Source organism: Penicillium angulare, assembly GCF_028827245.1.
Source record: "Penicillium angulare strain IBT 27051 chromosome Unknown utg000005l_segment0_segment0, whole genome shotgun sequence".
NCBI classification, from domain to species: Eukaryota; Fungi; Ascomycota; class Eurotiomycetes; order Eurotiales; family Aspergillaceae; genus Penicillium; species Penicillium angulare.
The window spans coordinates 4291145-4309007 of record NW_026623164.1 but is presented as its reverse complement, the minus strand read 5'-3'; the positions used below and the strand labels follow the sequence as shown (position 1 = coordinate 4309007).

Sequence of the window (17863 nt, the reverse complement as noted above, 5' to 3'; positions counted from 1 at the left end):
ATTGAAGATAGAGAAGATAGAATGAAAAAGATGAATTGAAAGTTAAAAGAAAGTCAAAAGAAAGTCAAAAGAACAAACAGCAGGATCACATATCGCGAAAAGGGTACAGTGATAGAGGATTTAGTGGCTTGAGGTGCTAATGCCCTGCAAAGCTAGACGGGTCAATGTTTCTATTCTCGACAGACAAATGAGACAACGGCGAGCCTAACTTGGATATTAAAACTTGGCATTGCCACATAAATCGGCTAGTCTCCGTATCAGTGAGAATCTCGAAGTCTGTGGAGCATCCAGAGTCCGGTGTACTGCGGATGTCTATAGGCTCAGCCCTATACGAGGTACAGATGCATCTATTTCCACGGATCTCTCTGATCCGCCGCTGAGTTTGAATAACATCTTACAGCCAAGATATTACAGCTTATTTGGTAACTAGATTGGGACAGGATACGCGAACGACCGGCTGAGTTAGCTTTGGGTCATCTTTCTGGAAAGACCCAAGAGCGTTGTTCTGACTAAAAAAAGACCCATATGCCTAATAGATTCGTGACACTAGCAGTGTTCCCCCACCAGGAACGGTACCTGATTCACTTCATTACCCACTTTGCACGTTTTTGGTTTTAATTTTCCTTTCTCTTTTCTAAGTAGTGTATTTTTCATGGCGGATTGTTTCCTGGAAGGCCGTTCAATGACCCACATAATGATCCAAAAATGACTTTCTCCTCATGGATCGATCCGTTGATCAATGCTTTATGAAAACACAATACCAAGCAATTATCTAATTCTCCTCGCTATGAAAATTGGAATGTTCAACGCTGAAATTCAAGCCATAGATGAACTTTGAGTACCCAATGTGGTTGGAAGTGAACGCCGATTATGAGCTGTCTCACTCGGCCGTACAGTTAAGTAACAGATAATCAATACCCGGATGAGCCAAGGAAACTTGGAAGATAAGCCTTGTATTTAACCGATTCACTTGAGTAGATAAAATACAAAATAAATCTCTCTCTATAACAGAATATACTCCCGAACGTTCGGTCCCTGAAAATACGGGTTCGGGATGGAAAATGACAAGATAACTAGCCTTCGGCATCACTCGACGAGTGGGTCCTTCCGATTGGTCCGATTGTTCTGCGTGCTGTGAAACTCAGCCACTGACTGTGCAGGGTCCATATCAGACCCACTCGCGTGTATTTTTCACTTCCTAGTATTCAAAACATGAAATTTCTATTTCTTCTTGTCTTTGGTATCAACCGGAGCTTCGAAACCACGGTTCGGTCTTTTAATAGGCCAACGGGTGGAGATATAGATCTCGGATAAAATCCGCAGCTCAGACATAATCGTTAGTTTACCAATGGGGGCCACTAACTAAGCACATGCCAAGAAAATGGTACAGTACCCTCCACCTGGGCAGGGTTTCACGTATTTGTATACGGTATCTAAGATGTGTGTCTACTATGTTTCTTTTGAAAAGGCCTTATAATTGATTTAACCTGAGATTACTTTGCTTTTAGTAACTATTTAAGACATTTGGATCTAAAATTATGCCTAATAATCGGTAGATACTATTCTTACACGTCCCATTTTTGCCCGATGCATACCACCACACAACTTGTAAAATCAGGCAGTGTAACCATAATTCCCTCCAGATAGGATGCTTTAATTCATTGGATTCAATCATGATTGTTTTGCGCCACGATATGCAAATTATAGCATTGGATATCGGTAATCATCAGCCTTCGAACCTTGGAAGTTAGCCCTAATCAGCCGCGCGTCCCAACCTCCTTGGCATCCTGTCTCGGACCTTTGGCTTCTTCCTACTTTCTTCGCCATTTTCAAACTTCATGACATCCATCCGCACAGTCGGAAATTCGCGGAAAAATGTCTCAGCCACTTTGCTGCAATCTACTCCATAGAAAATGGAGATCGATGGAGCATGTTTAGGTCAACCAAGTATTTCCCTTCAAAAGCCAACTTCAAATGATTCAATATTTATCCACTACCATTCTGGCTCTATTCCATGTAAAGTTATTCAAGGTCAAGCTAGTTTTCTTCACTTCGCTTTGCCTCTTCATCCCCACTACCACATGAGAATTCCACTGCCTTTCCAATAATAGATCGATTCAGTTGAAGAGCCTGAGAGACATCCGATGCTCTAGCTTGATTATTGTCAAGAGGATATCCTTAAAGAGGAATGATTGTCAAGAGGATATCCTTAAAGAGGATATCCTTAGAGAATGGACGCTTCGGGTCTTAGCCAGTTACTAGCACTGATAGTTAACAGGGCTACACTAGTGGCTTTCATGGCGTAGTGTGATTCAATGATATTGCTTTGCTTGAAAATGAGTGCCGGCGATCGCCAACAAAAACTTGGTCACAAGGTAGACTAGGGTGGTGTAACCTCCGCTCGTTCCATTCAATGCTCCAAACCCCTCGCTTCGGACTCCGCTTCCAGTGGGCTTCTTTCCTCTTTGTTTTTTGCTTGTCTATGACAACTTTCTTTCCTTAGTGCTTAACATATTTACAATGCTTGTCTTCATGTCACTCATTTAATTTATCTTTCATTGGGCAAATTGGTCCTATCCACTCTTTTAGCAAGGCCTTGTTACTGCTGTACCCCTATATCGTTTCACATTTATTCTCCCGCGTCGCGGCGCACACAATATTCCTAATGCGATCATCATCAACATTCTGCCGCCTCCCGAGTGGCATCGTTGGCATATCATGTCTGTCCAGCCTAGCATTGGCCGCCAGCACGTCAGATTGGAAGTCTAGGACTGTCTACCAAACGATGACAGATCGATTTTCTCGCACAGATGGCTCGACAACCTTCCCTTGTAATACCACCGAGGGCTTGTACTGCGGAGGAACATGGCAGGGAACACTCAGCAAGTTGGATTATATTCAAGGGATGGGGTTCGACGCGATTATGATTTCACCTATCATTGAGAATGTTGAAGGTCATGTCAAGTATGGAGAGGCCTATCACGGATATTGGCCGCTGGACTTATACTCGCTCAACTCGCATTTCGGAACTGAACAGGATCTATTGGATTTGAGTAAAGAGGTGCATGATCGTGGCATGTACTTGATGATGGATACTGTCATCAATAACATGGCCTACATGACAAACGGCAGCTACCCTGGAACAAACATTGATTACTCGGTCTTTACACCCTTCAATAAATCGAAATACTTTCACCCTTACTGTCTGATCACGGACTGGAACAACTTTACAGACGCGCAAATTTGCCAAACAGGTGATAACTATACCGCTTTACCGGATCTTTTCACTGAGCACACTGATGTTCAATCGCTTTTGATCAACTGGACTACGACCACGATGACTAAATATTCAATTGACGGACTCCGAATCGATGCTGCGAAGAGTGTTACTCCGTCATTTTTACGAAAGTATAACGATGACCTTGGTGTGTTCATGACTGGGGAGGTTATGCAACAAGAAATATCGACCATCTGCGAGTATCAAAAAGAGTACATTGGAAGTCTTCCCAACTATCCAATCTACTACTCGATGCTACAAGCTTTCACCCTGGGGAACACGACTCATCTCGCAAACAGCGTGGATCTGATGAAAGATGCCTGCCCCGACATCACTGCTCTTGTGTCGTTTTCAGAGAATCATGACGTTGAACGTTTCCCCAGTTTTGTTGATGACATATCGGTATGTAAATCTCTTGCTTTCGCGATAGATTGGCCATTCCCCATCTAACATCACGCTTTTTCAGCTTGCGAAAAATGTTGTTACTTTCACTCTTCTCTACGACGGTGTCCCATTCATTTACCAAGGCCAAGAACAACACTTCAAGGGTGCCAACACACCAGCAAACCGACAAGCTCTGTGGTTATCCGGCTATAACACGGATGCGGAGCTTTACAGTCTCATCACGAAGCTTAATAAGATTCGCAAACATGCCACCCGATTAGACAGCAGCTATGTGGATCAACACACATCTAACATCTATCTGGGCGGTAGTGAGTTAGGATTCAGCAAGGGTATTGAGGGGAAACAAACCATCATGCTTCTCTCAACGCAGGGCACAAATGCGAAACCATACGATGTTATAATGCAAGGTACCTACAACGCTGGTATGGACGTAACGGAGGTCCTATATTGCAGCAACTACACTGTCGATGCTTTTGGTGCCCTGAGAGTCGGCATGGAATCGGGCTTGCCACGGGTCTTCTTCCCTACGCGACTTATGGAAGGCAGTGGCCTCTGCGGCTACTCCTCTGCCAACCTGACTTACGCAGAACTCAGGACTGGTCAGTCAGGGTCTCAGCAAAAGTCTCTTGGAGTTGGATTAAATCATATTCGGGGACAAACTGTTTCCTTTGCAGTACTATTGGCTCTGATAAGTCTCATTGCTGTTTGACTTTGAACTATCGCTAGTAGGCATCATGATGCTCCTAGCAATTCCCTTTCGTTGTTCTTTCTTGGTGTCAGTTGTATTTGATGAGGCGTCATTGGCATTTCTGGCTTTCATATATATCCCTACGCATAATCCGATGCCTCGTCTTTCTTGTTTCAGTGTTCAAAGTTTCAAGAAATGTTTATTTAAATGCTTATTCTTCATGTTCACCCAATGTATATATTTTCTGGGCTTACCGTAAGCGTTGAAGCCTATACTTTCAAATTCAAATGCCAAGTACAAATTTCCTTCGACTCAAATTCTTGCAAGTATTGACTAAATTAATCATAAATATCTGCAAATAGATGACCCAGTTTAAAAAATCCACTGCTTGAAGAGGTTTCCTGCCAACATACCTCGGTCTTCTGGAAATCTTGGAAGTGTCTGGTTCTGTGGTTCGGTATGTAATTTCGGTATGTAATTTACCAGGCACAAGCATAAAAATAGCGGGATCCGCCCGTTGAAATTTTCAAATTTTCTCGACTCCACCTGTCCGCGACCGAAAATTGATAGATCCTTGTTACTATGGATTTCAGTGAGACACTTTGGAAAGGAGTTCAAACTAGAATATCCTAGTAATTGGCTTGATTGCAAAATCCAGTGTCAAAAAAAGAATCACCTTCCGAGTCAAGATCTATGTATAGTTATTTCATGACTGTCTTTATTCTAACCTTTCAGATCAACGCTAGCTTGTTATTGTCAAGTGAAACTGTGTAATGATTTCTTTTTTATCATGTTTCGGCGGATTTTACCGCAAAGATAAATCCTCATCGCAAAATGAAAAATGTAAGTGCTCTCTCGGGAATGGCTTCAATGTTGCAAGTCTGATACAAGCCATGTATTGGTTCATGATAAACAGCCCAGAAAGTTGATCGGCCTCGTGCATGGGCTGCCCCTGAGAACGCAATTATATTACAAGCTTTTGAATGGCATGTACCTGCCGATCGATACCATTGGAATCGTTTAAGGACAGCCTTACCCGATTTCAAAGCTCTTGGTGTTGATCAAATATGGATTCCTCCCGGATGCAAGGGGATGGACGCAAATGGCAATGGGTATGATATTTATGACCTATTTGACCTTGGAGAGTTTGATCAAAAGGGCTGCATTTCAACAAAATGGGGAAGTAAAAAGGAGTTGCAGGAACTCATTAGTGACGCTCGTTCAATGGGTATGGGTATCATCTGGGATGCGGTTCTTAATCACAAAGCTGGGGCGGATTTTCCTGAGAGGTTCCAGGCTGTCAAAGTAAATTCCGAAGGTAAGTCCTATCCTGGTATTGATCAGATGTATATTAATTTGGAAAATATTATGTTGTGTTTTAGAGCGGAATGTTGAGATATCCAAACCATTGGAAGTTGATGGCTGGGTTGGATTCGATTTCCCCGGTCGCTGCGATCAATACAGTACTATGAAGTATCGCTGGCAACATTTTACTGGTGTTGATTGGGACGATAAGAGCAAGCAGAATGCGATCTACAAGATACATGCCCCTGAAAAGGGTTGGGCATCAGATGTCTCAACGGAGAATGGCAATTACGACTATCTAATGTTTGCTGATTTGGACCATTCTCACGTCGAAGTCCGCGAGGATTTATTTAACTGGGGGACTTGGGTTACTGACGAGCTGGCTCTCAGTGGAATGAGATTAGATGCTGCTAAGCATATTTCAACTGGTTTCCAAAAGGAATTTACTACTCATGTCCAGAAGAAGGCTAATCCGGAGTTCTTCGTGATTGGTGAGTATTGGACTGGGAATATCCAAGCACTCCTGGGCTACTTGGAAGATACGGAGCATACAATTGTTGCATACGATGTTCCTCTTTTGGAGAAATTCTCCCAGTTATCTCATACGCCAAGAGCCGATCTACGTGGGATATTCAATGATACTCTAGTGCAATGCAGACCAGATCACGCCGTGGTAAGAACACTTCCAAAGACAAAACATGGCGAATAAGAATGCTAACTGTTGTTGAAGACAATTGTGTCAAATCATGATACTGTGAGAAATACTCATACCCTATCTCACATCACTTTGATTATGTGGAATCAGCTAACTTAGTCGAATTGAAAGCAACCTGGACAAATGCTTGAAGTAAGTCACCTCATTGCGATCAATCTTACCACCATACTAATCAATACCTAGACCCCGGTAGCCCCAGAGTTCAAGGAAATCGCATACGCATTGATCCTTCTCCGTGAAAATGGGTTCCCCTGCTTATTCTATGGAGACCTTTATGGAATACGAGCCAACGTTCCAGACCCGATGACACCCGCATGCAATGGAAGACTCCCTATCCTTGCACAGGCACGGAAACTATATGCCCATGGCTCCCAGAAAGACTATTTCGACCAACCAAACTGCATCGGTTCGTATGCCTGTCCCCTGAACTTGAGGCTTATCTCAATTAACTGTACTCCTAGGGTTTGTGCGCAGCGGAAATGAGAGTCATCCTTCTGGCCTTGCTTGTGTGATCAGTAATGCAGGGATGAGCAAGAAACGAATGTCTATTGGTCGAGGAAATAGGGGCCAAAAATGGATTGATATACTGCAACATCATACTGGTTCAGTCGCTATCGATCGACGTGGCTATGGTCAGTTCCCGGTTCGTGCTATGAGTGTCAGTGTATGGGTTGACTCGAGCGCCGCTGATCTTCGGGAGTTGCAACATAATTTGTATGGACATTCCTTCTCCCCTCTCTTTTTATTTGCTTCTAATTTTGTGATGATTAACGGCTCAAACTTGCTAGTAACGTAAATATTTATGACAGTTGAACGCGATTCGCCTATTCTCAATCTGATGTGTCCCAAACAGTTCCTATACGAACTTACTTTTAACAAGATTTATCAAACTCGTGTTCAAACTGAAAATTAAATATTAATATTTAGTTCATCCCTACAGTTGCATAGATAAGTTACCCTATGCATTTTCACCTCCACTCTGAAAAGCACGTTTTTTCTCGGTGTGAAAACGTGGTGTGCACTCGGTGAAACATCATTTAGTGGCGGTCGGTCCATGAATCAGGGTGTGGGTCAACGCATAGATGTCTTGAAGTTACGTCCGTACAGAGGATTAATCCCCATGATAAGAGACTTTCACCACCCTTTCGATATTAATAAATTTAACGGAATACCTAAATTGAGACTAAGTAAGTTTCCACTGAGCCCGTTTAATTTCCACAAACTCGATCTATCCGACCCTACCGGAACCTACTTGTAGATTTTCATTGTTCCGAACAATCAGGTTTAAGACATGTATGATAGAATTCGAAAAGTAGGATATAATATTATTGTAAATCGAACAATGTGCAAATTGGAAAAAGAGGCTCGAATTTCTGCTACTTGGGGATTTTATCAGCCACAACGTCAAGGTTCCTACGCCCATGGACACAATGCAGCCATGATTGCCAGACTAGTAATTTTCAGTAAACAAGTAACAAGATAAGGATTTCACCGGGGCTGATCTTCGGATTTGCATACCGGAATTACCATTACGATACCCGGGCTGGGCACAGCCCTGGAGCCCTCTATCGGGACCCTGAACATCAGGGTCTAACTTCAAAAAGGACTAGCGTAACGCCTCTTGGGCGCCATTCTCATTGGAAGCAATCTACGAAGTCCTGACGTGGAAATCCAACTCGATTGTCCAATTTCGGCTTGGACCGAACCATGTGTGGGTGAGATTACTCCGACCGAACCAAAACGCTTCTTTGAAGCGAAATTGTTGAGGCTTCGCTACTTGACCTTAGGTATTGTGGATGCCTTCGGATTTTTCTTCCAAGTTTCGATCTAGTATTGGTTCACTTATCTTTTCTGGTTTGCCTTGGCACTGGGTGAAAATTTCTAGCGGCGTTGGCGTCGGGTTGTTCCCGTATTGCGGCTTCTATGGATCCTATCTCCAGTATGTACGGAGTATGTACTCAAGGCACCGAGAGACATCGCATAAACAACTTTTTCTAGGATTTCTCTTTTAGAAATGAAAACATGTCTTGATTCAGATATTCTTGGATGGCTATTTTCAGATTATGTACCCTCCCAGTTGGAGGAGAGAAAAGTTGGATTCTGAGACCTGTTCCGTATTTGATGGTTTTTGTTGATCATCATTCCACTACCACCTACTTAATACAATAACTCTCCCAGTCTTTTCTTATTCGAAATAAGCCATTCTATCGTTTACTTTAAAGTTCTCTTCTAACACTCTTTTACCATCTAATACCGTCAATATGCGTTTCTCATTCGCTTTGTCTATGGTGCCTTTGGCCATCTCCGTTGGAGGTAAGTGGAATCAATACTACTGGTTATATCCCAAACCACCTTATTGATAGTTTTACAGCCATCACTCTCACTGAGCCCAAGAAGGGTGACAACATCACTCCCTCAAGCTCTGTCGATGTCAAGTGGACTTCTGTTGAGTATGCACTTCAACTTCCCTATACATCGGATTGATTTAAAGGTCTAACCCAAACAAGCACCGATGCTTCAAGCTTCGACATCTACCTCGTCAACAACGCTGTCTATCCCCCCGTGAATAAGAAGCTGGCCTCGGATATCGAAACCTCCAAGGACTCCTACAGCGTCAATGTCGGCGACATCCCCAACGGGTAAGCATGCCTCTCATTTTCTCCTCGGAGTATCTCTAACAGCAACCCATCAGACACGGTTACCAAATTGACCTCATGTCCAACGATGTTCACAACAGCGGCATCCTCGCCCAGACCGGCCAGTTCAACGTCACTGGTTCTGCTGACAGCTCTTCCACTGCCTCCACTGCCTCTTCTACCTCCTCTACTTCTTCCACCATGACCGGTACCTCGACTACCGTTTCTACTACTGCCACTCCTTTCACTACTGAGGTTGTCTCTACCAGCACTGGTGCTAGCACCACCGTTGAGATCACTCACGCTGTGACTAGCACCCCTGCCTCTGGTATGACTACTGCTGCTTCCTCGGGTGCTGCCAGCGGCAGTGCCTCTGCTACTCCCTCTACCGGTGCTGGTGTTGCTGTTCTGGCTCACCCTGCTGCCGTTGGAGTCATTGGTGGTGCTTTGGCTCTCATGCTGTAGTTGTAGTCTTGTCTTATGTAAAATTGACAGGGTTACTTATGGCTTCGGGGCTATATACTTCAAACGTTCCCATTTGGCAGTCGTGCATATGGGTAGCTGTCTCTGGTTTCGAAGACATGTTGCCTCCGATTTATCATGTCATGGCCTGCTCTAAATTGTTTCATCTGTTCTGTTGGTGATCAATGGTTGATGTTTTGACATATTTTTTTGTTTTTCTCTCCTTTTCTCTGAATTGCTCATCTTCTTTGTCTTTGCACTATAGTTATGTCTATTTGTGCTAATTCTGACATACGCTTAATGCTTGCCCTAGAATAACGATTAGACTTGATTCCGTTCTATGAAAGACTTAATATATAAACGCGCAGAATATTAATTCACTTTATTCTGGTATATAGTTCCAGCTAATCGGAACCACGACGTGTCAGTAGGCCCATGGAAGCGTACAAAAGAGCTTCGAACCGTTAAGATAATTTCAATAATGGATTTGCTTTTCAGTACGCAGGATTCTTTTCAAATTTGAATTCGCTTGTTGGTAATTCGAGACTAGATTGATTTCTTTCTCGTCCATGGGCTCAAGTTCACAACAGTAGCATATTGTTCAAAACGTATGATTATCTATGGTAGCTCGCATCACATTATACTCATTCTGCTCCGGATAATAGCATGCCTATTAATTAGGTAGCCTTTGATAATATGGACATGTCCCATGAATAAGGAGGAATTTTAATATCCACAGGCTACCACTTTGGTCCGTCTACAGTACATAGTATACAGTTGATTTTTTACACAAAGAGCTACTACGTACTGAATAAAAATTGTAATCTACATTACAGTCTACGGGAAAGTTGCACCAAGAGATCCAATGGTCATATCTCATTATTCATCGCATCTCAAAATAAGACCTAACCAAAGCCTGGGACCAAGTAGGTGTCAGGACATCTACGGATGCTCATTGGTTTGCGAGATGCAAAGCTGGTCCGCAAGGCCGCACCCCTGGGTAAGAAATACTTGTCATGCAGGGTCTGCGGAACGGAATTGGCACTTATGGTCTGCACTTAAGGTGCAAAATAAGCTTTTCTTTATCCACCATGTCCGGATTCTCTTCTGAAAGCGTGATCCAGGAGCAGATATTGTCGAATTGGTGCATCATCTTCTTCGCGCACCACTTCCTTCTTCACTCCATCTTTTCAATTATCATCCCCGCCACATGCCGCGGGGGAAGGGGGGAACCGATTCACCCGCGGCGTTGGGCTTTTTTTGTAGGTTTTATAGAACTGTATTTTCTCTGGAAAGCAAGGCGATCAAAGCAGGAAACAATAAAGCAGGAATCCCTGATACCAAGATCCAGACGTATACGACTGTGGAATTGAAGACCATAGCTTAAGCTGTGCAAGATACACAGCCCAAACCAAACAGACTTGACGAGCTTAGCGGCGGACAACGATACCCTGGCGGCGGGCAGCGCTGCGGGCACGGCGGTAGACCTCATCCTCATCCTCGCTCTCGGAGCAGCTGTCATCGGAGGACTCTCCGTAGTAGCCACAGCGATCACCACCGCAGTCGAGCTTGACACGGTCACCCTTGCGGGTGATACCGTAGCGCTCACAGGAGCAGTTAGAGGAGTCGCTCATGGAGGACAGAGAAGAGGGAGAGCTAGAGCCGGAGGAGCGGGACGACAGGGAAGAGCCAGCAGAGCTTGGGGGGCTGGAGGAGTAAGACTCATCAGACAGGCGGGAGTCAGCAAAGCGGCGGGCGAGGTCGTCAACGGTTGGGGCGCCGAACTCGGCTTCACGCAGGGAGCGCGAGGCGTAGGGCTTGGATGGCTTGGGGTGCTGGATGCGCGAGGGCGAGAGAGAGCGGCCCTGGGCAACTTGGGTCGAGGTGCGGCGAGCGCTGGGAGCGCTGCGGCTGGAGGTGGGCTTTCCGGAGGGAACATCGAGGATGTTCAGCTTGCGGCCGGTGGTGGGCTCGACGGTGTACTCGACGGCTGGGTCGTGGGAGACGTGGTACCCATCCATGATGTAGTAGTACCAGTAGCGTTGACCAAGCTGCAGCATGGAGGTTTGGAAGCGGAACTTGCCGACCCAGGAACCGGGCTTGTCAGAGCCAGAGAGAGGCAGCTGACGGGCATAGTTGTCCCAGGAGCCGACCAAGTGGACGGTCTTGACGTTGGAGGAGGTACGGAGAGAGAACTTCAGTTGAACGTTGGCCATTATGAAGATTTCAAACAAAAGAATCAAATAAAAAGTGTTGATATATTGTCGTAGAAGTTGACGTAAAAAGAGTCAAAAATAAAACAATCAGAAACTACCGGAGTTTTGATTGTCGATTGAGTATAATGAATCTTTTTGAAAGTGTCTGCTTGAAGGGAACCTGTCCACGACGAGAGATATAAAAACGAATCGAGCGAGATTAATTAACGTGTTTGTTGTAAAGAGCTGGGGCAGCAAGGCACAATGTTGACCGGCAACAAAGATTGAGGCTGTGAAATTGATTGAAAGAATTCGAGATGAATCAAAGCAAGGCAGAATTTGAGAATAAGAACACTTAGGAGCACAGCTCTTTAGTGTCTAAGTAAAAAATTAATAGAATGAAGAATAAAGTTGAAGAAAAAAAGAAACCGGACAACCAGTGCCTGGATTCGACTCGAAATAACAGCTCAAACAACAAAAACTCGCTGAAGAAAGAAAGAAAAGAAGAAGAAGAGAAGTCCGCCTGGGCGGTTATAGGACTTTTAAGGGAATCGAATGGATCAGCGTTGCAGAACGAGGAGGGGAGGATTTGGTGTGGACGTGATGGGCGGGTAATAGAGGAATCTGGTTGGCCCGTTCTGCTGGTGCATGGTGATGGGCTGTCAACCACATCACCAACCACATCAGCCAATCAACCCCTGGTCTTTGACGCTCGCGGTGAGACCAAATGAGGGGTCCTGGTCGAATCAGCCTCGTTGATCTTGCTGTGCAGAGTTTTTCTTCGGGTGTGACATGCAGACGCTATTCACAATGTGGGCCAAAGTGCTTTGAGGTGATGCATGTCGACACGAGATGTGATGAGAAATGCGACCATCGCAAGTATCTCTTCCCACTGATAATAGTGCTTTCCAATGTGTGCATTCGATACTTTAAACTCGCTGGTCTGTTTTGAAAATAATCCGAATTGCTCAGGTGAAATCATTGAATGGAGTCATCCCAGCATAAAACCTGCGACCGAATATGGACATCGTAAATCGGCCTCGGGGTGTATCAGTGCATGTCCTGTACTCATGTACAAGAATAGAAACATCATAGTTTGCGCACAGTCCAATTAATTTAGTCAACCAGCGGGCTGAAGATATTGCACGCGGAAGAATTCGCCGAGAATCAGGATTTGGATGTGCTAGATCAATGGTGTGAGTACCCCGCAGGTGCGGGATGTACTCAAGGATGTTGAATGCGCCAATGCCGAGAGAATTCTTCCATTATCGAGACAGTGGCTTGCAGTGGTCTCCTGGTCCCAACAATGTAGGGGGGCTGCACGGTCACCTCTATCATCAATAAAGTGGTGGCTGGTGAAGGTGAAGAATCTTGGAAGCGGGATGATCCCTGTTAGACGGATGAGGGCATTATTTGCATAATAACCATCCACTGCAGCCCTGCAGATGTCAGTTGTTTCTCTTTTCATTTATATTGGCAAGAAATGGTATAAGAAGGAAAAAAATGGAAATAAAAAAAGGGAGACTAGGATCTAGTTTGACACATAGTATACCTAAAACACACCCAAGGATGTATTTCCAAGTACATCCTTACGCATAACAACACTTTTTTTTCATGCTGAGAACAATATTTAACGTCAATCTATGAGTCGAACATTGAACAGCACTAGATAATGTCTACTTAATAAAAGACCAAAAAGAAGATAGGAAACTTTTTGATTCCCAACTATGTATGACCGATGAACAGAAGATGCCATGGCCAGAAATCCCTCCAGACGCCGCACTTTAGTCCCGAAAGGACTCGCAAATTTTGGATGGATCATTAAAGTACAATGTTTAAAAGGAAATGAATGAAAAACTGTGCAAAAAAATTGTCTGCAAATGCCAAAAGATTATCGCACCGACACTCCAGACCGGTCGGTAAACATGCGAGCAGCAATGTTCATCGAGGCTAACTCTTGGAAAAGAAGTTTGGCGGCATAGGGGATGTGGACTTGCGAGATGCGGTGCTTGTTGTTGCACAGACGGCACTCGTAAAGACCCTTCTTGAGTTTACTATTTGGAACGGTTAATATATCATATTATCAAGGATAGTCGCTGGGGACACTTACGCAATTGGGGACATCAGTCCGCAGTCGTCACAGATGTGAACTCGGAATGGATCAGAAACATCGAAGAGACGCTCCTTCAAGAAGGCACTGGCACCGTGGGCGATCATACAATCACGTTCCATCTCTCCGAAACGGAGACCACCGTCACGTGCACGACCCTCAACAGGTTGACGGGTCAAGATCTGAGTGGGACCACGAGCACGAGCGTGAATCTTATCGTCGACCATGTGGCGCAGACGTTGGTAGTATGTTGGACCCAAGAACACCTGGGCAACAAGCTTACGACCGGTATGCCCGTTATACATCACTTCAAATCCACGAGATTGATAACCGTGTTCTCGGAGCAGACGAGACACCGAGTCGACTGTCACGTCAGTGAAGGGAGTGGCGTCACCTTCGAAACCACGCAGAGCCGAGACCTTACTCAGTTGACACTCAATCAAGTGAGCAATAGTCATACGAGAAGGAATGGCGTGTGGGTTAATGATCAGATCGGGCACAACACCTTCACGAGTGAAAGGCATATCTTCTTGTCGATAGGTGATACCAATAGTACCCTTTTGACCGTGACGAGAAGCGAACTTGTCACCAATCTGGGGGACTTTAGTAGTACGCATGCGGACCTTAGTAAAGGTGAGGCCATCATTACCGGATGTCACAATGACCTGGTCCACAATACCGTTCTCTGTACTACGCAATGGCGTCGATGTATCGATCTTGGTGTGTTGAGAGGTACGTTGACCAAGTTCCTGGGAATCTGGGGCCAGTGGTGCCGTTTTGCCAATGATGATATCTTCTCCAGAAACGCGAACACCAGGGGCAATGATACCATCATCATCAAGTTTATCATATGTACCCTTGCGCATACCAACAGTTACCTGCCTTGAAGGTTTCTCGAACGTCTCCACAGTGTTAAGACCGATCTTCTTCTCCGCATCTGTGTATGTACGGTAGAACAGACTGCGGAAAAGACCACGGTCAATACTGCTTTGGTTCATGACGACGGAATCTTCTTGGTTGTATCCAGAGTAACAAGCAATGGCAACAATAGCATTCTGACCAGCAGGCAACTCGCGGAAACGCAAGAACTCCATGGATCGGGTGGTGGCAAGGGGCTTCTGGGGGTAGTAGAGAATATTCGCCATGGTCTCCATGCGCTGAGAAAAGTTCGTCAGGAAAACACCCATGGCTTGTTTACCCATGGCGGATTGATAAGTGTTACGAGGTGACTGGTTGTGATCTGGGAACGGAATGATACTAGCGCAAACACCGAGGATCATACTTGGATGAATCTCGCAATGGGTCCAAGTGTGGGCACGCTGGCTAAGAATTGAGCGAACACGCTTGTTGGGATCGTCTGTGTCTTCTGGAAGAGAATAACCAGCCTGCAATTGTTTCGAAATCTCCAGGTCCTCGGGCGTCATCACAATCATAATGGTTTCCTCCTCCTCGGCGTCCACGATTTCGACAGCTCCGGATCTTACCAACCCTTCCCAACCGAAATAACGCTCCCGGCGTTCTTCCGGATCTAGGTCTGGTGGAATATCCTTGTCTTGCTCCAATTTGTGAATGTGCTCCTTATTAAGGACCAAAGATCCAGAATTTTCGCTCTTCGGGTCATTGTCAACAACGAAGAGCGGTCGGCAGACACGTCCAGCATCTGTGAAAATTTTGAACTCTCGATCGCGAATATCACGAATCAAGCTCACTTCGTTGGAGATCAAGTTTCGTCGACGAAGATTTTGCATAGTATTTACCAAGTGCGAAGGGTCGCGATGAATACCAACCCAGACACCATTGACAAACACCTTTGTGGCATTTGGAGTAACCTGAGGCTCAAATTCTTCCAGAACTTCCATGTTTCGCTGGATCATGAAATCAATGATCGGCTCACTGGGTGTTCCAACGGAGATGTAGCACATAAGTGCCAGGTTCTTGACAAGACCACAAGCTTGACCTTCAGGTGTTTCAGCTGGGCACACCAGGCCCCAATGGGTGTTGTGCAGCTGACGAGGTTTGGCAATCTTTCCATCTCGTCCAATTGGTGTGTTCGTTCGCCGCAGATGGGATAATGTCGAGGCATAAGTGTAGCGACTCAGCACCTGGGACACACCAGCCTTGGCGCTTGCCGCCTTCTTCTGTTCACCCCAGTTACCCGTCGCCAGGGCGTACTTCAATCCACCGCTGACAGTACTATTCTTCAGGCCTACGTTGAGCTGAACGTCTTTGCTGGTCTCAACACAACGCTGCACGTAGCGTTGTAGATCACGTGTAACACGTGTGAAAAGGACACGAAAAAGGTTGGCCAGAAGTGGACCAGCCAAGTCCAGACGCTTCTTACCGAAATGATCACGATCGTCGACGTCCCGGCGACCAAGGGCACACTGTAGTAAGCGGTGCACCATGTAACCCAGGAAGAATGCCTTTCGAGTTTCACTACCTTCGCTCTGTGAAATATGAGGCAGCAGCTCCTTTTGCATGATTTCTCTAGCATAGCGGACACGTCGCTCGTGGTTCAGGTTTGATTGCGACGAGCCACGCTTGGCGATGAAATCGAGAGCAACTTCGCGGTCTTGGATGACGAAACCCTCCTCAATACACGGCTTCAGCATCTCCAACATCGGGGTATCATTGCGATCATAACAGATGTGATTCAGGATATCTTCGTCAGAGACGACACCAAGGGCACGGAATACAACGACAATCGGAATGTCTGCCTTGACATATGGCAGAGTTGACCGAATGGTGGGACCAAAACCACCCTTGGCGCTGTCACCCTTGGCGAAGAGCTTCAACGCGAGCTGAGATAGCAGTCGAGATCCCTTTTCCACAGCACTGCGGATTTCGGCCACATAAGGTGTGGGACTCGGAGGTGCCTTCTTGAAAACCTGAACGATGTTTCCGGCGCTACGCTCCTGAGCAATCAGGACCTTTTCACTTCCGTTTATAATAAAATAACCACCCGAATCATAAGGGCACTCGTTCCAGGCGTAGAGAGACTGTTCATTCAGATCCTTCAGAATGCAGTACTTCGACTTGAGCATAATCGGCATTCTACCCAGAAATTCTGTCTCCGTCTTGACAGGTTTAGTTAATTCCCAATCAAGATATGTGCCCCTGGCTTTGCGCTCCTCTTCATCTCCTTCTCCATCCTCATCATCGCGGTCAGCAATCAGGCGCTCTCGTCCATGGGTGAGCTTCTCTGTGATTTCGAGGTACAGAGGACTGGCATAGGTGAGATTTCGCAGACGTGCTTCCTGGGGCAACATGATCGTTGTCGCGCCATCACCTTCCTGGACAGACGGTCGCGACAGCATGACAGTTCCAAATTTGTAATCGTAACGGCGGACAACGATCGGGTCCACTTCGTCTTCGTCGGGGAGAACGCTCTGGTCGACAACGACCTGTCCTTGTTCCTCCACAAGTTCCTGCATGGTCGATGAAATGAATTCATCGAAGGAATCAAGCTGTTGGGACACAAGGCCCTTCGTGTCGAAGAACGAAGAGATCACAGTCCAACAATCTTCCGAGGTGATTCCTTCATCCGCATCATCGTAAAACTCATCTTCATATGCTTCGTCGTATTCGGCCATGGTTTCGGTTTGCTGGGGATCTCTCCAGCACGCTGTCACTGGTGAGGTGAAAAGAGCGATGGCCGAAGGTCGTAGGGAGGCGCGTCGGAATTAGAGAAAGCGGTGATTAGTGAATAATCACCCAACGCGCTGCAACACCCTCTTGTCAGTGACTGAAGAAAAAGGTTCTGCAGTCGGTCCAGACAAGCGAGGAAGCAGAGAAGGGGGGATGCTCGGAGGGATGGACGGAAAATATCCCAGCGGTGACAAGATGAAGGAACTGGCGATCTCCAAGGATCTTGATGCTTCGGCGCCGTCGAATTACCACGCTAGTCCTGATGTGGACCTTGAAGTATCACGTGATATTATTGTATGCCGTCACGTGCTTTTTCATGAAGGATCATTTGCAGCTACCAAGCTTTGGAAAAGAAGTTTTATGCTCCAAAAGTAATTGGAGATGCTTTTAGGTGTCAATAATGTGCTAATAAATTCCGAAAG

The 17863-nt window shown here is 45.7% G+C and overlaps 5 protein-coding genes across 5 annotated transcripts; 3 read left to right on the top strand and 2 right to left on the bottom strand.

Moving 5' to 3' along the window:
• Nucleotides 1-2665: 2665 nt before the first annotated feature.
• N7478_008978 (alpha-amylase) lies at nt 2666-4391 on the top strand (the record flags this gene model as incomplete). The annotated part of the gene is made up of 2 exons (XM_056925192.1): nt 2666-3679; nt 3744-4391. 2 exons carry the CDS (start codon nt 2666-2668, stop codon nt 4389-4391), a joined length of 1662 nt encoding a protein of 553 aa, XP_056777918.1.
• Nucleotides 4392-5838: 1447 nt separating this feature from the next.
• Nucleotides 5839-6873, top strand: N7478_008977 (uncharacterized protein; the record flags this gene model as incomplete). The annotated part of the gene is made up of 2 exons (XM_056925191.1): nt 5839-6348; nt 6574-6873. The coding sequence occupies 2 exons, from the start codon at nt 5839-5841 to the stop codon at nt 6871-6873; spliced, it is 810 nt and encodes a 269-aa protein (XP_056777917.1).
• A 1778-nt stretch (nt 6874-8651) lies between these two features.
• Nucleotides 8652-9491, top strand: N7478_008976 (GPI anchored serine-threonine rich family protein; the record flags this gene model as incomplete). The annotated part of the gene is made up of 4 exons (XM_056925190.1): nt 8652-8703; nt 8762-8840; nt 8898-9029; nt 9083-9491. 4 exons carry the CDS (start codon nt 8652-8654, stop codon nt 9489-9491), a joined length of 672 nt encoding a protein of 223 aa, XP_056777916.1.
• Nucleotides 9492-10918: 1427 nt separating this feature from the next.
• On the bottom strand, nt 10919-11704 carry esdC (GTP-binding protein EsdC; the record flags this gene model as incomplete). Its single annotated transcript, XM_056925189.1, has 1 exon — nt 10919-11704. One exon carries the CDS (start codon nt 11702-11704, stop codon nt 10919-10921), a length of 786 nt encoding a protein of 261 aa, XP_056777915.1.
• A 1870-nt stretch (nt 11705-13574) lies between these two features.
• N7478_008974 (DNA-directed RNA polymerase II subunit RPB2) lies at nt 13575-17386 on the bottom strand (the record flags this gene model as incomplete). The annotated part of the gene is made up of 2 exons (XM_056925188.1): nt 13575-13737; nt 13794-17386. 2 exons carry the CDS (start codon nt 17384-17386, stop codon nt 13575-13577), a joined length of 3756 nt encoding a protein of 1251 aa, XP_056777914.1.
• Between the last annotated feature and the right edge of the window lie 477 nt (nt 17387-17863).